This window comes from Cyanistes caeruleus, chromosome 2, assembly GCF_971803275.1.
Source record: "Cyanistes caeruleus chromosome 2, bCyaCae1.hap1.1, whole genome shotgun sequence".
Classification (NCBI taxonomy): domain Eukaryota; kingdom Metazoa; phylum Chordata; class Aves; order Passeriformes; family Paridae; genus Cyanistes; species Cyanistes caeruleus.
The window spans coordinates 54,886,948-54,908,882 of record NC_141702.1 but is presented as its reverse complement, the minus strand read 5'-3'; the positions used below and the strand labels follow the sequence as shown (position 1 = coordinate 54,908,882).

Genomic DNA, 21,935 nt, shown 5'->3' with positions numbered 1-21,935 from the left:
GTTCAGAGTGTGTTGTGTTTGTTTGTTCTCACCTAGATTGACCCCTTGACATCAAACCATTTGTTTTTCTAACTAAACAATACCATTCCACCAAATCAAGCCACTTCCCCCTTTTTATTGTATCTTTACAGAAACTCAGGTTTGCAAAGAATATTCATAATCAGTTTTAGCATCAGATACCTGAACTATGCCAAATATATTCAAAGCATGAGTCCTGAAGATGATCCAATGATATTTCTTTCACAAAATATTGTTTAAGTAATTGCAATAATTACATGTAATAAGATAACACATATCTCAAATTTTCTGGAAGAGTTAATGTAATAAAACTTCCAAAAGTACTGTGAACTAGGTTTCATACTTTTGGAAATATTCAGCAAGGAACTGGGTGGTTTAGGATAGGTTTTTCAATTATAGATTTTGAGTGTTCAGTTTTTATACAATCAAACACGGACAAAGCAAGAACTTTATTTAATTTATTTAATTTCTATTTATATATATTTATATGTAATTATATGTGTTTCTATAATATATATGTAAATATATACATATATTTTTTATGTATTTAATTATTTATCACATTTATTTTATCACAGGTAGTGACTTTCCACAGACCATTTACTTTACACCATAAATGAGCCTTTGCTGAAAGCCTTTACCAGATCCAGATCATTGGCAATCATGCTGAAAATATCATAAACATACCTTGCTCCTGGTTTCCATGGTTGAGTCCTAGTCCTAAACCTAGTCCCAGGGATACAACCACAAAAGCACACAGCAGAACCTGTCACACAGACACAGGAAACCAACGTTAACAACTGTGATAAACTGTTATGTTTGGTAGAAATTAACTCTATTACTAATATTTCTATGAATGCATGATTTCTTAAGAACTAATCATTTCTCTGAAGTTATCAAAAATTGAGCCTGAAGATAGGAGAGGCACAATAATTATAACCTTCGAAGCTGAGGTTCTAATGCTTCACTTTTAACCTATGGCCAGTTGTAATGTTGCAACCGGGGAAATCTCTGCTGGAGAAAAGATACCAGGAAGTAATCACTGTGTTTATCTGTTTTGTATATGCTTTATCTGTACAAATAAAGGCAATTACTTTCATTTATCTTCTGTATTTACCTGATATGGTCACAAGGATTTCTTAAGACATTTAGCTGGATTGAGGCTGTAAGTGTAAAATTTTTACTCAAGTGCCAGTTTCTTATAATGTCACACAGTCTGTAAGGTTAGAGGAAATTGAAACGTGACTAACAGCCCAAGGAAGCTGCCTAACAAAAAACAACATAACTTTTGGGAGACTCAGGGAAAGCTAAGGAAGCCTCTATCAGCCCAATAGACACCAAAGACAAATGGCAATTCTTGCTGGCTGAAAGGTGTAATGAAAAGTGACAACCCTCCCAACAGTATTTTGTGACGTATGCACTTTCCTATTCACTAAGATAATCATGGGAATGAAAATGCATATCACAGAAAAAATCACCATGAACCAGCCCAGTGTTTGTCCCATTTTTGTCTCAGAGCTTTCTTTTGTCTTCTGCCATTTCCAGGAACCAGCTGACTGATTCCTGGAAATACTAAGATTAAAAATAAAGTAGAACTGAGAGATGGTTGTTCTCGAGCTCAGTGTTATTGTAATGGTCTTATCCGAGACTACAGCAATTTTAAGGAACTGAGAACAAGTGCACGTGCATCCCCTGATCTTTGTGTTGCTTGTCCTGCCTGGCAGGTGCTGGGCAGAAGTGTGGCAGCAGGGAGGCCTGCTCAGTTCTCAGTTGTGAGTGTACAACTGATTTATTTCTCAGGCAACACCAAACACTAGCAATGCCATAGTTACTTCACACTTTCTCCTTCTCACCTTTACTTTCTTCCTGCTATTTACTCACAGGTTTTTGCAGAGATGTATCTCAAAAGTAGTGAAAATGGAGTAGGTGAGAAAACTGGATGAGAGACAAGTGAAGTAAGGATGTGTGGAAAGATTGCTCAAACTGGCAGAAATGCTAAAGTCCCTTGAAAAGAGGCCTCAGGTGTGAAGGCAGCAGTTTAATCCTACATCCAGTCAGCAGAGTATGAGAATAAGGGTGTTAGGGTGCTCTTTTGGGCTAGACCAGCAGCCACGCTTTCTGGGCAGGGAGGATAACACTGCCAAGTTAACCTAACAGGTCTTGCTTTACTTACCACAGATAAGCCTAATCACCAGGACATGTACTTTTCACCTTAAAGACACTATGGTTTTACCCTTCATTTTGATTAAAACTCACATTTGTAATTTAAATAAATAGATGATACCAAATTGAAGTACAAATCAAAGTACAGCTATTACAGCAACAAACATTCCTACTTTTTCAAATAATGAGACAGCTGAAGTAAAACCCAAAAACTCCTATCAGGCTTGCAGATAAGATGCTGCATTTATTATAACATTAAATTATAACATTATACACAAACACCCTTGATTTTAGATATTAATTCTTAAGGTGACATAACATTGGTAGCACCTATTGAAATCCTCAGTCTTTCCACAGCTACCTTGTATGACTAAACTCAGGATTACAACTATTTATTCATAAAAAAGTTGCTCCTACTGCATATGCTTCATTCTCTGGAGGACTTACTGGACAGTGTGACTCCTACTTGTGAGTATATGATTCTCTGCCTAAACTTCCAGGAAAAAAGTTGCCAAGAAAGTATTTCATATATTGGATTTATGAAAAATATAAATTGTGTGGAATATTAACAGTTTACACCTCCAATATGTAGATTTTGGGTTTTGTACAGGCAGGCATTTGAAAACCAGTGCATCTGAGAAAATATGTTTTAAGTTACTTAAATTTCTCACTTTACTCTTCCACTTGAAGTATAATTTCCACAAGTACCACTTGAAGGTATAATTTACTTTCCTTTATAGCTATACAATTTTCCCAAATTGTTTCTCATTACTCATTTTTAACCGACTTGTCTGCTCTTTCCTCTCCTTTTTTTCATCATTTCCAGTATTTCCCTCATACTTTATGCAATCCTTGCACGATGCAGCGTTAAATAGGAACTTGTACTATGTGAAATAGTTCTGATGACATAGAGCTGAAGAGTATAGTAGCTTGACTCTCTTTTTCATAAGGCTGTTTTAAAAATTAAGTTGCAAGCCTTTCTAAAATCAGTATCTGTAGTTTTCTCTAAATTTCAATTTACAAATGCAATAGCTTGTGCAAACATATACAATATTTAATGTTTGTTTCTATTGTGGTCACAAACAGAAGACACAACAAAAGATTTTAAAAACTTAACGAAAAGCCTACACTTTATTATTTACAAGGCAGCTGCATAGCTCTTAGAGACTCAGGGAAGAGGTAGAGAGTTGAAATTATATTTGAGGTCTGGGACTGACACTATTACAAAACGTTTCATTAGGCTTTTCCTATGCCTTGTTTCCTGAGTGTTTTTTTGCCGACGACTTCTCTATAGGTTCTGTTTCGTTAATGACAGATGTAGAGATACAAAAGTAAGCAAAAAGAAAGTGTGGTTACTTTGGCCACAAACACATCTGTTTTGAGACAATATCTAAAATAAAGTATCAAAGCAATGTCTTCACTATGCAAAAGAACTGTCAGGTTAATGAAGTACAACAAAAACTGCCAGTAAAAAAAAATTGCTTCAGAGGTATCAGAAGAACTTTACAAATGTGCCAGTGAACCTAGTGCAGCTTCGGTGACACACTCAGGCAGTAAAATTTTAACTACCAATTACTAAGCTACCCTGAATGGCTATACTGATACCATGAAACTTCAAAAAATCCTGCAGATTTGAGAATTGTTAAACTAGCAGCCCTGAAGAGCAGCAGCTACTTACAGCACAGATGACTTTGTATTTCCAGACGGTTTTTTTCTTCACGTATTCTTCTGGTTTTAAAGATACCTCCTCTGAATATCCTCTGTGGTCCTCAAGCTCCATTTTGTCAAGATCTGCCTCTCGTCTGCGTCTTTTGCCGTCCTCAGTCTCCCCAGCTGTGCTAGCTGTGAGTGAGATGCTACTCCTTCCTCAAGAGTTCTAGTACTTTGCTCCTAGGTCTTTTTATGAGACCTCAGCTTTTGCATCTGTGTTAGGTTTACAAGAAGCCAAAGCGAGCAGGAAAAATACTCTGAAAGGTCAAAGGCTGAAAAACATTATCTGTGTTCAGGGAACCGGGCTATTCAAGATAAGAATGGCCTTAGGCAAACTCTTAATGGAGATTAGAATTAAAGTGTTGCTAAGCAATAAAATGCAAAAATACTCAAGTACTCGACTATTTGGTTAAAGGCTTGTCATCCAGAGAATTTATCCTCAAAGGAAGTGTTAAATATACGAAACCAATATGAAAGGAGAGGGTTTCTTACTTCGTGTTTCTGTCACGCCTCTGTTTTCAGATCCGTTTCCTTATTTAGCATCAGAGGATTCCTCACTGTTAGTTTCAATCCATCTTTGTCTCAACTTTTTTCCCCGCTTCTAATAGGGTTGTTTTGGTTTTTTTTTCAGTAGTTATAACTGTGCTAATTAAAAACAAATGGCATACAGACAAACAAAATTCAAGAAAAAATAGGAAGTTTTTTGTTTAAGTACAATTTAAAATCTATTTGTTTTTCAACTTGCTGCTTAGGATTATCTGTTATGAAAATGTACCTTCATTTTCCTAGCCTACTAGGACTATGAATGTGTAACTATTCAGATGTTGATCTGATTCTAAATTTGAGCATTGCATGAGCTGCAACTAATAATAATTAAATTTATGTCTATAATTATATTAAAAAAAATCCAAACCATGATACTGTACAAACTGATATGAAGAAAAAATAACTCCACTGCAACCCAAATTCGTACAATCTCCTTATTCTGTACAATTTGTCATGCTCAAGTCCCACATTATCCAGTACATCCCCATTAAGCATACATGATGATATGTAAGTGTGTGTATACACACACACACTTACATATCATCATCCTTTAATTTACAGACAGATATCACTCCTTTCCTCTACGGGACACCCCTGTAAAATGCCCATTGAGTTCCCTTCTTCTATTACCAGGGTTCCATCTCTTGTGGTGAATGCTCAGGACAGGAGGTGTTGTGTGTGGAGCTACTGGCTGCCAAAACCTTCTCAGGTTGGGTCAAAGCAGCAGGGATCCTTGCCAGGTTTGCCTTCTGTTCAGGTGGCTTCTGCTATAGTGTTTCCCATATAAACACACAGCTCAAGCAATGAGGTACAACACTTAAACATTGTATCCACTCTAATTTCCATACCTGGGCACCTTGAAGCAGGCTATAAGGTTCCTTAATTAACCCTCCTCCTACCATGCTGGTATGGACTCGCTCCCAGGTTGCAGGCTTTCCTTCGGTTGGAAAGCTGCTCTGCAGGAGAGGACCTTAGGATGTTGGTCAACAGCAGCTGGACATGAGCCAGCTGTGCCCAGGTGACCAAGAAGGCCAAGGTGATCCTGGCCTGTATCAACAATAGTGTGGCCAGCAGGAGCAGGGCAGGGATTGTCTCCCTGAACTCGGCACTGGTGAGGCCACATCTTGAGTGCCGTGTCCAGTTCTGGGCCCCTCGCTGTGAGAAAGACATTGAGGTGCTGGAGCCTGTCCAGAGAAGGGTGACAGAGCTGGGGAAGGGTGGAAACACAAGTCCTGTGAGAAATGGCTGTAGGACCAGAGGGTGTTTAATCCAGAGAAAAGGAGACTTAGGAAGGAACTTTATCTCTGCAGCTACTGAAAAGAGGTTGTAGCCAGGTGAGCCTTCCAGGTAACAAGTAGTAACAGGACAAGAGGAAAAGGCTCAAGTTGCTCTTAGGACAACTTTCTTCCTCAAAAGTATTGTCAAGAGCTGGGGCACAGCTGAGTCACCATCCTTGCAGGTGTTTTAAAGACAAGATGTGGTGCTTAGGAACATAATTTAGTGGTGGGCTTAGCAGTCTTTTCCAACCTAAATGATTCTATGACTCTATTATTCAGGGGTGTAACTGCTCCACTATGGACATATCCACAGCCACATACACTTTGGGGTATAACTGCTCCAGCTTGGTATTATTCAGAGCTCACAGACCTTTCAACCTGAGCTCAGACTTATTATAAATACATATTGTGATATTGGCTTTTCTCGAGTATGAAGATGAATGTTGTATGTATAATGTTAGATAGCTTTTGCTATGTCTTTCTCTCCTGCTAGAATTTAGGTGTAGGTCAAGAAGAATTTTGGATGTTAGGGTTAGGTCCTGCCTGAAGAAAGCAAGATAACCTCCACTGAACAGATGATGGGGCACAGGCTGCTATCAACACTGACCGCCTGTAGAGGAAAGAACCCCAGCCCAAATAAAAAGATGATAAAAGAGAGATTAAACCTGAAAAGTGCATGCTGTAAAAAGGCAGACCCAAGGAGTGGCCATGCAAAGCAGTTCCTGGAAAAGCCTGAATATGCATGAATCCATGTAGCAGGAATGGTATATAAAGGGTGTTTCCAAGACACCAAGTGTGCTCCTGGCAGAGAGCCAAGCACCCGACCATTTTAACCCTTTGCTTTATTATCTTTGTCTCCTATTGTGTGTTTGTTTATATTAAACCTTTTAAAATTTATCAAGTGAGTGACCTGAAGTCATTTTTCACAGACTTACAACATGCCTACAGAAGTACAGGAACAGCAGCAATGACCAGGCCATTTGTCAGCCTAGGCACGTGGCCAGTTCCTGTTATCAAAATGTTCCCAGGAACAGGCAAGTGAGATGATAAGCACTACAGCATATGGCAATCCCGAACAATCACTCCGTTCTAACATAGAGCAAAGCAAGCAGGTCCTCCGGTGAGAGCAGCAGCCTGCCAATTAATAGTTCAAACAGCTGTAACAGCTGTAAATCCAGTCTACCACATTCCTATCCAAGCTATCATTATCTTTAACCCCTCTGGCTCCACACTAGGTGCCAAAAAGCACACTTGGGAGTTAATATGACCAGGCAGCTTAGCCCCACAGAGCCACTCACACTGTCCCCTGCTGCAGGAAGCAGGGAAGAACAAGAAGGGTAAAAATGAAAAAACTTGTAAATTGATGTGAGGTGCTTCCGCCCAGGGAGGCAAAGATTTAGCCTCAGATAAGCATTGTTAATCTGAGAAGAGAGGCTTTAAAGCCCAGGAAGAGTGGATTCCATCCCGCTGCCTCGGGTGATGTGCCCTATGAGCCCAGGAAGAATTGCTCCATCCCGGACCCTCGTGGGGTGGCAGCCCAGGGAGCTCTGATTGGGTTTGAGCCCCTGGGGTTTCTCCCTTGCTGTGTTCCTATTAGACCCCGACCTTCAACTCCACCCTGGTTTTGTCCCATAAAACCCATCACCATGCCTCTGTTTGAGGCTCTCTGTCTCTGGATCTAAGCTGAGTTTGTTCCTGTGTTGAATAAGTGGTTTCCTGAGCTTAACCAAACAGAAGCCCGGCTCGTTGAGTCCCATGTCGGTCACCAGAATCCATAACTTCCCTGGACATGATCCTACAATTACGGAACACAGCAGGTTGAGATAAAGACAGCTTAATAGGTAAAGCAAAGCCACTCACACAAACAAAGCAAAATCTTCTTGGCTTCTTGGCTTCATGGCTTCTTCACATCCGCAGGCCACATCAGCAGTTCAGCCATGTCCAGGAAGGCAGAGTTCCACCACATGTCATGATTATTTGGGAAAGCAGACACCATCACACTGACCATTCTGACCATTCTCTATGCCTTCCTTTTTTTCCCCTCAAAATTTTATTCCTGAGCACAGTATTATATGGTGTGGGGTATCTGTTTGGTCAGCTGGGCTCTGATGTCCCAGCTGTGCCCCCTCCCAGACTCTTGTGCACTCCACTCTACTCAGAGAGAAGGCTCTCAGTCTGTTTAAGCACCGCTCAGCAAGAGCTAAAATGAACAGGATGTGATCTCATATACCTGATTTTGCTACTTTTACCTAATCATTGCTCTAACTTGACATAATTTACTGTCCACATGATGAATTATTACATTCTAGAACATTTCTCACTCATAAAATTTGATCATAAAACTTAATATTGACCAAGAACCCAAACTTTTCCATTTCAAGGAAAAGTTAAATAGTTCATATGTTAAAAATACTCATTTTCATCCCCATCAAAAGAAAATTAAAAAAAAACCCAAAACAATCCATATGATCAATACATAAGACTAAAAAAAGAAAACAACAAGGAAGAAGGAAATAGTTATCCTTTCTGCTTTCAATTACTAAATCATAACTTTGAGTGATCATTCTGCATACAGAATGACACTATACAAATGCAGGGTGAGGGTACAAAAAAACCCATTACCCCATTGAAGTTACACTTCAGTCCTCAGTTCATCTGACACTTTCAGGAAGATGTTTTCAAAGAACACAGGCAGGACATCTGCTATATATATGTTAACAAGCATGTCAGGAAAATGGGGAGAGTAATTTCTGAATAGCACTGTGCTGTAGACACTTTCAATTTTCACTACTAAGGAGCCACAGGTCCTCTAAGGCCATGAAGTACTAGACAAGCCCTATACACCATGAATTCTAAGATGCCTTTTGTACTCATTTGTCATCTTCTAAAATGAATGGCACTCACTCAGGAAAAAACATTTCAAAGTTTAACCATTTTTCTCACAAATGTTTCTTGTCACACACAAGCATTATAATGGTCATTTTGATGAAGGTGTTTTTGCTACAGTAATAGGATATTTACAGTAATTTTGAGCACATTTCTTTTCCTGTGTCTGGGTGAGGAGCGTCATTTCATCCTCACTCAAATGCTGCTTTTCTGCCTTGTTTGGTGAGGTGTGCAGCGCTGTTTGTACAGTCTCACAGTGGTTCCTGCCTTGGCAGACACGCCCGGGTGCAGTTGCTCCAGGGTTAACAGCAGTACTGTTCCTCCTCCTGGATACTTGTCTCCCTTAGGCAGAGCAGGATGACCTTTGCTCGGGCCTGACCTGCCCAGCACCCCTTGCTCCCAGCCCCATCCCAATGAGAAAATTCTCTGCCCAAGTGTGACTGAGACAAGTTAGTCAGGTCCCCAAGTGTGCCCTTTCCCATACACACACCCCTCTCCTTTACAGTTGTCTCTGATGGGAAATCTGATTTGTCCTAAGATAAAAATACCAAGTGAGAATGGTGCTAAGATAAGAACACCCAGTGAGCATTCTGGAACTATCTGGATGTTCCCAATAATGACGAATTTCAGAGACAGAGAGCTGTAATGGTTTCGACTGACTTTGGCACACATCAGCCTGAAAAAGTGTTTAAAATACTGCTGGGGCTGAGCCAAATGTGCAAACTGGTGTCCCAGGCTGCAAGCAGCCTCCAGGCAGATCCCCCTGTCCTGGAAGGGATGCCTGCAGGGTAATTCAAGCCCAAAGATGAGGAACACTCACTTTTGGGCAGGTGAGTAAAAGCACCAAAGTCCAGTCACATAAAGAGATAAAATCCCAAAGCAGCTCCGCAGAACAGTGCTTTGATGCTTTGCCATTGTGCATTCTGTAAGGCCAAAGCCTGCAACCCAGTACATTTCTAGCTAGTTATAATATGTTTATATATTATAACATGCTTATATTATATACTCCTTTGGTAATATTTAGATACTATATTAGCAATAAATCTAATCATAACCATCTACATAACGTGTCATAGTTCTTGTGCCTGACCAAGACTCTTCTTTCTACTACTATTCTACACAAAGGTAGAGATCTGGTAAAATGAGATCTGGTTAGACAAGATGTTCATTCAGGACAGAAATCACCATTTGAACCTCTTTGGGGATTCAAGGCTATGACATGGTTGAGTGGTTCAGTTTTAAAATTCAAAATTTGGTACAGTATTTGGGACAGGTTGTGAACCAGGGCTAGGACTAGACCAAGTCTAACAAATACGACCAGCTAAATTTAGGCTTGCGTGCCAAGTTCTGCTTAGAATGTATGTTGGCTAATGACTTAAAATCAAGGTAAAGCTGTATTAGGCACAAAGTAGTGGACAAACTGTATGTGGGTACGTATGAGGGTTGGATAGGAATGGCTGCTAGCCCCGGAGTGTGACAGAGCAGTAAGACATAAAACACGTAAAACCAGCTCCGGGCGGCGCGGCCCGGAACGGCCGGGCCGAGCAGGCGTTTCCCGGGGAGCGGCATCCGGCACGGAGCTTCCGGCGGGCCGGGGAAGGAGGGGTGGGCGCCGCCGCCCGCGCCTGACAAAGGGCCCGGCGGGGCCCGGCGCGGCCCCATGGCGATCCCCATGGTGCCCATGGAGACGCAGCTGCAGAGCATCTTCGAGGAGGTGGTGGTGAGTCCGTCCCCGCAGCGCCGCCGCTGCCGGGGCAGCGCTGTGGGCAGCCCGCCGCATGTCCGGGTCCCCGCGGCCCGCCGTGCGCCCTCTGGGGAGGGCGGGCATCCTGAAGGAGATGAAAAGCGGGTGGGAGAGGTGCTTTTGGTTTTCATGTGCTGTGAAGCACCGCTGCCGTCCCCGGCCGTGTTTCGCGCTGTTCTCGGCGGCGGGAGAGCCGTGAGGGAAGGAGATTCCCCAGGGCTGGCATCTGCCCCCGCTGGGCTTTATAGGAAAGCTGGGACAGAGTAGGACTGGGCGTAAAACAGCTTGCTTAGCCGATACTGAATTACAGAGCGCTGAGATTGCTGTAAAATAAGCAGTTTAAGGACTTTTGAAGGAGATTAGGAGAAGATGGATGTCCCGCGTAGGCGAGCCAGCATAATGGCATGATCAGATTGTGGAAATACAGACGCACAATGCTGCCTGCAAAACGAAGCACAGTTAGCCCAAAGGCCTCCTCCATGTCCGTCAGACAGTCCTTCCAACAATTTACACGGCTTTGCTGCCTATCCGTGGATGCATTCGAGGCCCCAGAACTGCTCACAGTACTTGAGGTGTGGCCATACCAAAGCTGAGTGCAGCAGGATAATCACCTCTTTTGTCTGGATGGTTGAACACAGGGTTTGCTGCACCCCAGGGTGGGGTTTGCCCTCCTGGCTGCCCGGGCTCTCTCTGCTGGCTCACACTGAGCTGCTGCCAGCCAGCACTCCCAGATCCACTTCTGCAGGGCTTGTCTCCAGCCATCTCTCTCCCAGTTTATACCTGTGCCCAGTATTATTCTGTCCCAGGTACAGAATCTGGCATTTGCTAAATCTCATGTCACCGAGTGACACTGGAGCTCAGTGCTCCAGTCCATCCACATCTTTTTGTAAGGCCTCTCGTCTCTCAAGAGAGTCAACAGCACCTGTCAGCTTAGTATCATCAGCATATTTGCTAATGGTGCATTCACCTCCTGCACCATAATATAAATTATAAATATTAATATTAATATATAAAAATATAAATATATTGAACTCTAGAACTGAGCCCAGGGGATCACCACTGGTGACCCATCACCAGCCAGATGCAGCCTCACTGACTGCACCCCTTTGAGCTCTGCCCTCCAGCCAGTTCTTTACCCAGCACACTGTGAACCTGCTAATCCCACAATTCAACAACTTGTCCAGAAGGATGCTGTGAGAGGTAGTATTCAAAGTGTTATCCAGAAAAAGTACTTCCACTGCCTTCTCTTTGTCCTCTAGGTGAGTGACCTTATGATAGAAAGATATTAAATTAGTTAAACAGGACTTTCCCTTTGTGAAGTCAAGTCAGTGGGTCATTAATCACACTTGTGTGGAGCACAAATGAATGAGCTTCTTGGTAGATGTGAGATGTTCACAGTTGGAAACACTGGATGACAGGAGCTGATCCTGAACGGGAGCCTGACTGACATTTCAGACAAAAAGAAGCTGATTGAAATGTCTGAAGTGGAAAGAGTATGTAGGTCTCAGAGCAATTAAAAGTTATTTCCACATGATGAATTTCAGTAAGGGAAAGAAAAGCCCAACCTTGCTGTTTTAAGTTGGCATTATAAAATGCATGATGTACTTTTCTTTGTGTGGTGTTGCTTGTGGCATATTAATTGCCTACATGTAACTGAGTCCACTTTTGGCATTGCCATTCAGACTGCTTTCACATTTTTAACATAGTCATTTGCCTGTGTGGTCACATTTCCTGTTTTTATGCACTGTTATTTGCCTAAGATTGATAAGGAACGACAACAAAATAGTTCCTGAGAAAATTTACCTGTATTTTTGGAGCAATAACCAATAAAGTAGCAACTTACTGCTTTTCCTGCTGCTGGTATTATCTTGGTGGACAACAACAAACCTTACCTTGCTTTCTGTGCAGAGCAGACGAGTGTCAGTTTCTCCTGTGTTTCTTGAGTGTCAGTGACGGGCAGTTCTGGGCCAGATGATGGAAAAGGAACACCAGAAAGTTGATTTTGTTACATGCTTTTATGTCTGTAATATAACAATGAAAATACATAGTGGTCAGTATTAGGTCACGCCTGAGTAGAATATCAAATCCTTACAAGATGTAGGAAAAGCTTTAGGATAATATTTTTCAAAACCTATTTGTTGAAGTTTTAGAATAATAATATAGAAGCCTTTGAGCAAAATGAAGTTGAAGAAGAAAAAGGTGGGGGGGGTGGGTAAAGGAAGGTCTTAGAGGAGATAAATTGTAAATTCACGATTAGTATTTTACCTAGTACAAGGTCATTACATCATTCAGTCAAATTTAAAAAGCAATTGATCTAAATTTGGATGCAAAAGTAATTGTATTTAATTGATTTGTGTAATGGACGGTCATGGAACATTAGAGGGGCAAAAATTTAATGGAATTAAAAAATACTAATTTTTGAAATTATGAGAAGAGAGCTGTAAAAATACAGTGAAACAACTTCTCCAGCTTTGGGAAGTGAATTAATCTCTAGGTGTTTAGAAGACAAAAAAAAAACAAAAAAAAAATCCAAAACAAAGAAACAAAGCCTTAATCTGGATCCGCAACATTTATATGTCTATCTGAAAACAAAGCATTCTCATCCTTGCAATAGTGTGATTTAGCAGAAGATACCTATCATTCTCTGGTACAGTCCCATAACAATGTCACTTTGTTTTTTGTGCTTCATCCTGGGGCCATGATAGTCATAGAAAACCTTCTAGCAGTATCTTACTTGGGGTTTTTCTTTTACAGAAAACAGAAGTAATTGAAGAAGCCTTTCCTGGGTAAGTGGAATACTGTTTTATTTGTGCAAGGTTTTATGTATAAATGTATTTTTCTACTTATTTCATTGTGTACTGCTAAAAACTGATGTTCTTATTTGCATTAGGATGTTTATGGACACTCCAGAAGATGAGAGAACCAAACTGATCAGCTGCCTGGGAGCTTTTAGACAGTTCTGGAGCAGTCTTTCCCAGGTTAACATTTGATTTGTTGCTTACATCTTTTTACTTTATGTAGTTTTTTAATACAAAGATATCTTTCCTAGTAGATAAACAGTTAAGCTACAATGTGTGTGTCTAGTTTTTCAGAATCTCATTCCAGACATGGCACAGTAAAGAATATAGGAAGACTTTGCTAGAAAAGAAAGGCAATTTTGAGATTTGTAAGGTTATATAGCTGTTCAGCAGAGGTTGGTGTGCAGTGCAAATAAAGATAAGCAAGTAGAAGTGTAACAGTAAAGAAATAAAAAATAAAAGGTAGTTTGTTACAGAATTTTTAGTAGAAATGAATAAGTATATAGAAGAGAAAAATATAAAATGAGACGGTTAGGTTAAAAAAATCACCTTTCAAAAGCTAGATACTTCCAGGCATTGCTCCACAGTTGGAGGCCTATTCATCTTTATTTTCACTGAATTTGATTATAATTGTGAAAGAGAAAAAATAATTTGGTCTGTGCTAACTTAGTTGTGAAAACCAAAGCTGACTATAGAAATCAGTGGTTAAGCTAGGAAATGATTCCTGTATTGGCCAGTAACTGGTCAGTGCAGCTGACCAACTTCTGCTGGACAAATGAGCTTCTTCAAATTAATATCAGAAGACTTGTAGGAAAAACTATATGTTGAGCAACTGGATCGCTTTTACTGATGTATAGATCTGTTCTGGTGTTAGAGTAATTTTTTTCATAGTAGAATACTATATGAATTTTATAGTTTGTTTCACTGCCTGCAAATGCATTCTCTCTCTCTCTGTTGTTTTTTCAGGAGTCTCATGAACAGTGTGTCCAGTGGATTGTAAGATTCATTCATAGCCAACATAGCCCTAAAAGAATTTCTTTTCTTTATGACTGCTTAGCAATGGCAGTAGAAACTGGACTTTTGCCACCCAGGTGAGCCGTGTTGGAATAATTGATTAGATACATGGAAGATGTTGTATTTGAGGTATTTTTGCAATGACATTGTACAGTTACTGCTGGAAAACATGTGCTTAGTATCTGCCATTCAGTCTTGCATTGTCTTCTTCTGCTAGGATGGTTTGTGAATCTCTGATAAACTCCGATACACTTGAGTGGGAAAGGACTCAGCTGTGGGCATTAACATTTAAATTGGTTCGGAAGATTATTGGAGGTGTAGACTACAAGGTATCTTCCACTCATTCCTTTCTCTTTGCAAAGACACATTATTTGCTACCTTTGTTTTTATGATTTTATCTCAGAGACATCCAATTTTTCAAAGTCTGATTTTCTTAGAAAAGAAAATTCAATGAGCACTTTTAATGCTTTTTGAACTTTACCCTAAGAGATAGTTTTGTATTTACAGTGTAACTCTTAGTACTCTTTTCTTTGTTATAGTACTTTCCCTCCATTTTCAGGTACAAGCTGAATAACCCTAATGCAGTTGCAGAGGTGGTGAACACAGGAAAATAAAAACTATCAAGCATTAGGGCTGGACTTCTGTCATCTGCTTTAACCTTTGTTACTACGTAGCAAAAAGCTCCTGAAAACTTGAGTCCGTGGCATGGTATGACTCCAACAGAAGGAGCAGGAAACCATGCATGTCTTGCAGAGAATCACCTCGCTGCATTGTTGATCATGTTAGGTCAGAAAACATAAAATGCAACATTGTGCTCTGCTCAGGCTGCAAAAGGCTTTGTAGTTTGGATGTCTTTGGATGTACATCAAAATACCAACTTTATCTTCTGGAGCGTCCTAGGACTGTGAAGTTCCATAAGGGATTTAATGTAATTAGTGTTAAATTTTAATGTAATCAGTATTAATATTCTCAGTAGCAGTTTGTCTTCTGACACTTAGCAGCAAGAACTAATTTTTCTGTCAAAATACTGTCTGACCATATTGATTGTGTAATCTTTCTGCAAGAAATAAAGACTATCTAGGAACCTAGATGGGTTTTAACCTCATGGGTTTTATTTCAGGGTGTGCGGGATCTGCTGAAAGTGATCCTAGAGAAAATCCTAACAATTCCAAACACCGTGAGCTCAGCTGTTGTACAGCAGCTTTTAGCAGCAAGAGAGGTAATTATATGGATTTTATACCACTACAGAGGAAGATAAGCCTCATTCTCTTGTTATTAGTGAGTTTCTGATTGTTGGTATAGTTCAACAGGAAAGTCTTACTCTTTCTGTTCTAATTCTCTACTGTAATTGCGGTTTATGCAGTAAACAAAGAGTTTTTGTGGGGTATTATAAGTAAGTGTTAGAATCCCTAATAAGAGAGTCAGGACCAGTGCCTGACTTCCCTAAGGTAAGATGTATAGGATGTAATAATGATAAATAGTTTTTTCTTAGTGAGTAAAAATAGCAATTGTTTTCAGTACTTTGTGGGCAGACATAGAGATGTGGTCTTAATTAGGCTCAGTCTAATGAATACAACTTAAGAAAAAGTATTTTAATTCTTGTATATATTTTACTGGGCTGTCACAGGCTAGTAGACAGATGACACGTGCATTTATCCTATCCAGAGTCTTGTACGCTGATGTATTTTTTTATTTATAGGTGGTAGCTTACATCTTGGAAAGAAATGCTTGTTTGCTGCCTGCCTACTTTGCAGTTACAGAAATCAGAAAACTGTATCCTGAAGGAAAACTACCCCATTGGGTAATTATAGATGTAAAAGAATGTACAACAAGAAGGAATTTTGTTGCACACAATGCCTGAATTTTAAAACCAAGTTTATGTGAAAATTTAAAATCTGCTCAACAGTAAGCTCTGTATCTAGTTACATAAATTAAGATACAGGCTTGATATATTGCAGCAGCAGCTCCCTGTGTTCTTGCATGAAACTGTTGACAATATTTTGACCTATGGTCGGATGTTCAAAATTTTTGAAGCACTGAGTTGGTTTTCTTGAATACAATTGGAAATGCAGATCATACATACCTACCACTTTGTGCTTTCTCAGGATAAGAAGAATCACTTTACGTAGTTGGCCAGTGTTTTCTGTGTTTATTATGCAGAGATTTGGGGCTCTGGCGGGATGAAAATTGTCATTGTTTCCAAAATATAATGTAATATCAATCCAGTTTCTAATTTTGCATTCTGTTAAAATAACCAGGTGTTTGGAAAAGGGTAAAATCCCAACTCCCTTGTATTAATGAGAAAACTGTTACTGTTTTTTGAGAGAAGATTTAAAGTAAATTGTACTGATCTGGATCATTTTTCCATGTGGAATTGTTATTCAGCAGCAGAGATTTTTTATGAGCAGAAGTTATAAGTGCTATGCATTCAAATAACAGTTTGCATAGGAGACAGTTCTTATATAAGCTCCTACTTCAGTGCAAACGGGAAAGAGTGCTTGCTGCACCTCCTTTCTCATGCCACATTTTAAATTTTTTATTTTATGTTCCAGATGTTTTTTTTCAACTTTTTGAAATAGGAAACTAGCTATTTTAGTAGGTTTCTGCATATTTTATTAAAATGCATACACATACATGTTTTAAAGTCTTAAATATTCCTTATCAGTGTCTGGAACTTAAACCCTATTTTTTTTCTCCTCTTCTCACCCAGTTACTAGGTAATTTAGTATCAGATTTTGTGGATACCTTCAGACCTACAGCAAGAATAAATTCTATTTGTGGTAAGAGAATGACTTAATGAATGACTTTAAAATAAATTAATTTATTTAGAACTATTTTTTTCTTAGAACCTTTTGGGACCTATGTCACCGAAGCCAAATATCTTATGTTTCATCTAGTACCTCTACTCTTGTCAGTTTTCAGACTTGATCCCTTCAGTTTTTGTTTTGAAGGGGAAAATTCATTGATGAGATCAAAATAATTTTTTGCCACCTGTTGGTAGTGGAAGTGTGCTACTTGTTATATGGTCATATGGTTTGTAACTACAGGTCACTAGCAGATGCTTTCTAACTACAGGTCACTAGCAGAATAGGGAAATTACAGGTTTTCTGTGCCCAAGGATTTTGAGTTAATATGTATCCACTGGGATGCTAGTCTTGGAGTGTTTTGACATCATTTTCTGTTGGAACTTTTGTAGGTGCTCAGACTCTTATCGGTTGTAGGATTCTGGGTGAATGTTTCCTAGCTCAGATAGGTGCTTGTTCTACTTTTCTGTGAAAGAAGTGCTCATCTTCATTTATTGTTAGAAATCTGATGATCAAAATTTGGCTGTTTTAATGTGATTCCTTCTGCTTTTTTCTTCAAAAGATAGAAATGTCTTCTGTTTGCTTTGCGTAGTTTAGTAAGAGGTGCATTAGTTCTGAGCAAGGTTTATTGAGATGGAGCTTCTCTAGTGCAGAGATTCAAAATGTAAATTCTTCTGTAATGTTCACAAAGCGTTTTGTTTCAGAAGCATCTAGTTATTCTTGTACTGAAAGTGTGGTGTAGCTTTTATTTATATGACTTTTATTTATATGACTGACAGGGATCGCATTCCAAATGTTGTATGTGCAAATGACCTATACAGATGTGATTGAAGGGAGGAAATAAATATTTATTTACTTCTTGCTCTATCTGATAATAATATGGACAGTTTGGATAATAGAAGTCATGGAATTCGAACTGAGGGAGGTCAGAATTGAGCACCTAAATTTTCATTCTGCTCTACAGGTTTGCTTGGAGCTCAGTTCAGATGCTTATGTTTAAGCAGCTAAAATAAAGGCTAGTTGGCTAGCTACTAGCTACACTGGCTAGCTGTTAGACTACACTGACTAACAAATGTAAATTTAGCCTACCAAACACATGTCATGTGTTTTGGTCTCACTGGATTGACTGGATCTTCACTGACTTATATTGAAATATACATGCGTGCATTTGACTGTTTTACTGAACACAATCTTTCTCCCAGGTTCAATGAAGGGAAATTGAAAGACTGTATTCTACTTAGGTTTATAAGGCTATTTTCTTTATGGAAAGAGTCAGTCTGCTGAAATCAAATCCCTAGGTCAAGCAGTGGCAGGGGAACCAGTGTTCTGGTAATCTATAAGGATACTTTTAGGTTGATATTTGCAAGTAGTTTAATTTTGGCGTACCCAGTGTGAATAAATGGGGACTTTACTGCTTAGATATTTTATTAGTTGAAAATTAGTTAGAAAAATAAAATCAGTTTGAAGCAATCCTGTGGTAAAAGTGTTTAAACAGTGGAAATTTAAGGAGAGCATAGAAGTGGCCAAGGCCAGATTTTGCATCAAAATTAATAGGCAATGGGCCAGTTTCACTGGTTGAGAATTTGTTTCATTGCATGTAGGTCGCTGTAGTCTCCTTCCTGTGGTAAATAACTCGGGTGCCATGTGTAACTCATGGAAGCTGGATCCTACAACCCTTCGTTTTCCTTTGAAAGGTCTCTTACCATATGATAAGGTATGCCTTATTAAACTTCTTAAACCGATTATATTCAATAAAACAAAGCTTTTATGTCATTAAAGTGGAGAAAAATTTCAACTGTGAACATCCATCTCTTCCAGTTAGGCTAGCTTTGAAGGTGTAGGTATTTTATATTTCAGTGATTTCAAGCTACATACAGAGGACCTGGAATAATGTTTGATAGAACTGCTGTCCAGGATGCTGAAGAACATGAGACATAATTTAATGTGCTATGTGAGTGTCTACATGTGAGAGAGCAAGTGAGAGCAGAGAATTGATTGGAAAATTGGCCAGATGGAAGAGAATGGGAAAGTAATTTCTTCTTTTCTGTGCTCTTCATTATTCTACAGGAAAGATAATTTACAATTCAAACTTAAAGTTTGCATATTTAAACTTAAAACTCTGAATGTGAAGTAGGGGTATACTTGAAGAATTCAAAGGATCAGGACAAAAATCCATGTTGTCCTGCATCCAATTCCCATACCCTAGATGTCTAAGAAAGGAAATAAGTGCAGTATGTCTAGTGACATGTATAGTGCTCACAGTCTACAGCCATTATAATTTTGTGTGTTTTCTGACACAGACAGGAATTTCTCTGTATTTAGTAAACCTTCATCTCCCAAATACTTCTGCAGACTCTTCTTGAGTCCCTGTAAGCTTTTAGTATCGTTAACATTCCTTTGACAAGGAGTGCTACATTTCAGTATGTTGCATGAGAAATCATCTCCTTCTGTTTATTCTGAACCCACCTCCGGATAAGATTTTTATTTAAAGTGATTCAGGCTGTTGGAAGATGCAGTGAGCAGTTGTTTCATACCTAATTTCTTCATATCAGTCATGATTTCTATGCATTTTGGTGCATTTCCTCTGTTGTCTCACCTTGTTTCCTTTGAGTTCAAGGCTGTTCCAAGAAGTATACCATCCTTTTCTTGGATGAAGAATGTTCTTCTTGGACCTCATAAAATCTGCAACATCTTAAGAGCTATGGTTATCTGCTCATTTCTTTTAGCTACCAGAAAGACAATTTCCCAGATAATACATACCTGCATAAATTAAACATTTATTCTTACATTGTTTATTCAGTTAAATGTAAGTTCACAATTAAACATGATGAGGGAATATATGTTTGTATGTGATTGCTTGTTTCTTTTTCAAGGATCTGTTTGAGCCACAGACTGCTTTGTTGAGATACGTGCTGGAACAACCGTATTCAAGGGATATGGTCTGCAATATGCTAGGTCTGAATAAGCAGGTACTGTACTGTGCTGTAACACGTGATTTAATTCTGCATAGAATCTGCACTATTCTTTTTCTCTTTTCTTTGCTATAGCTAACTAAGCAAAACAGTTTAGGTACGGAGAGTGATTTTTTTTTTTTTTTAATGGGATCATATTAGGTTAATTGGACACTGTTATTCCTATCATTTGTATATTGCTTTACGAATGTTAAATTAAAAAGTAGAGATTTAAAATATGATTTTTTTTTGCATTGCTTTTTTTTCCTATAAGGCCAGCCTCAAGTACACCTTTGACAGACAGTAGGAGACTGGTTATTGTTCGTCGGTTTTTAAAGCATTGTTGTATTCTGTTATACTGGAATGTTATAGTACTAGAATAGTTGAAAGCTGGGCTTTGTTTTGTTACATTTTTTCTTTTGAAACCTTAGAATGGGGGGCTTAGTCTGACTTGGGGATCCTTGAGGCTGGCCTCATAGTCACTGTTTTGTCTTTTCTTTTTTTCTTCCTTTATTTTTGTTCTGTCCTGTCTTGTCCTGCCCATCCTCCAATGCTCTAGACCTTGAACATTGCTCAGGTATGTTCACAACCTTACTGTTGTATTGTGACTAACGATACGCTGGCCGCTTTGTAGCCACTGATTCTAGGTAGAGAATACTTGTACAGTCAGGGCTTGAAATTGGCAGGACCATTAGTCAAGGACAAATTCTCCCTACAATTCTCTAGAGATATGAGAGATGTAGCATAAAGCTGACAGTCAGTGGTCCTTTGATACTAAAATTTTTGTTGGAATGGACTGCTACCATTTCCCTTACCAGTCATAACTTTTACTTTGCTGGAATTTTCAGATGAGGAGAGATTTTAGTTCAAAATTTCTTTCCTTAAGCCGGTGGAAAAAACATCCACGGGACTTAATTGTCAAAAATATAAGGCTGTAAATACATCATTTAAAAAAAGAAAGATTTACTAGTGGAATATTCTTACCGTTAGGAAGCCTCTGTAAAGAACTTCCCAACAGCAATTATAATATTCTCCAATCTAGGTGAAAAAAAGAGTAGTGCAGAATACCACACAAAAAGTAGTTCCTTAAAATTTTGACTACTTGTTTAAATAAATAAACACCTGAGCAAGTCAAGCAAGTGGACTTCTGCTTGAAATTTTAAATGATGGGTGTTATATTTATAGTTTATCCCTCATTACACTAATAATTGCCACACCTACTTTAAAAAAAAACCAGTGTTTAAGACTGATAAAATAGCGTTGCTGTTTGCAATACTATAGTGAAGGTTGTGTCAGTGTTTCCATTTAAGAAACTTTTTTCAGGTTTGTAAGTTGACTATAAAATCTACATGATCCTGAAACCTTGTGTACATTTCCCAATGTAATGGAATACACCAGTGCATTTCCTGAACTGGTACAATGTTTTTGAATGCACAGATTCCTACATCTTGGCTGACAGTACTCTGTGTTGTTCATGATGATCTTTTGTACCTGAGATTTAAAAGCAGCTGAAATGTTAAACCTTGGAATTGAGCTGCTAGGTTTACTGTTTAAATGAGTAGTATTTGTGTGTCTTTCTGTGTCTGCATTGAGTTGATAAACCAAACTATTCCTCTATCCATCTTGTAGCTGGTAAATAATGCAAGATATAGACAAAAATTACGTTGAACCCAATTTATTCTTCTAACTATGGATGGTTTGTCCTTTTATGTAAAAAAAAAAAAAAAAAAAATTAAAAAAACTCCTATTTCACCATCCTCTAAAAGTAATTGAAGAAATAAATTGTATTAAATTATACTTTTTTTTGAAATTTGTTTGCTAGTATAGGAATTCCTACACAAAGTTTCATCCTGGTGTGTACTTTTATGGCCAAGGAACAAACGTGAAGAATGTAGCTTATAAAGGAAATGCTGACAGAACATGAACTATAGCTGTGCTACTAGTTACACCAGCATAAAGACATTGAAAATTTGTGAGTTGAAAATACAGATGTAGAGGTGGGTGGTACAGTGGTATAAAACAGG

At 38.9% G+C, this 21,935-nt stretch overlaps 2 protein-coding genes across 4 annotated transcripts in view; one reads left to right on the top strand and one right to left on the bottom strand.

Moving 5' to 3' along the window:
- Positions 1-6,413, bottom strand: part of ENPP3 (ectonucleotide pyrophosphatase/phosphodiesterase 3) — a 37,650-nt gene extending 31,237 nt beyond the window's left edge. The window contains exons 1-2 of the mRNA XM_023924624.2: positions 3,860-6,413; positions 706-784 (exon numbers count right to left, since the gene is read on the bottom strand). Of these exons, the coding sequence (XP_023780392.2) occupies positions 706-784; positions 3,860-3,961 (181 nt within the window). The 5' untranslated portion in view covers positions 3,962-6,413. The remainder of the gene's footprint in view (positions 1-705; positions 785-3,859) is intronic.
- Positions 6,414-10,134: 3,721 nt separating this feature from the next.
- The window catches only part of MED23 (mediator complex subunit 23), a 37,972-nt gene continuing 26,171 nt past the window's right edge, over positions 10,135-21,935 (top strand). Inside the window, exons 1-11 of one of the 3 annotated variants that reach the window (XM_086877111.1) lie at positions 10,157-10,320; positions 13,099-13,130; positions 13,235-13,322; positions 14,109-14,233; positions 14,374-14,485; positions 15,277-15,375; positions 15,856-15,957; positions 16,867-16,936; positions 18,562-18,674; positions 19,834-19,929; positions 20,471-20,488. In XM_086877111.1, the coding sequence (XP_086733237.1) occupies positions 10,261-10,320; positions 13,099-13,130; positions 13,235-13,322; positions 14,109-14,233; positions 14,374-14,485; positions 15,277-15,375; positions 15,856-15,957; positions 16,867-16,936; positions 18,562-18,674; positions 19,834-19,929; positions 20,471-20,488 (915 nt within the window). In that variant the 5' untranslated portion in view covers positions 10,157-10,260. Of the gene's footprint in view, positions 10,321-13,098; positions 13,131-13,234; positions 13,323-14,108; positions 14,234-14,373; positions 14,486-15,276; positions 15,376-15,855; positions 15,958-16,866; positions 16,937-18,561; positions 18,675-19,833; positions 19,945-20,470; positions 20,489-21,935 lie in introns of all 3 variants that reach the window. The other 2 variants (XM_086877113.1, XM_086877112.1) reach the window with 2 other exon arrangements.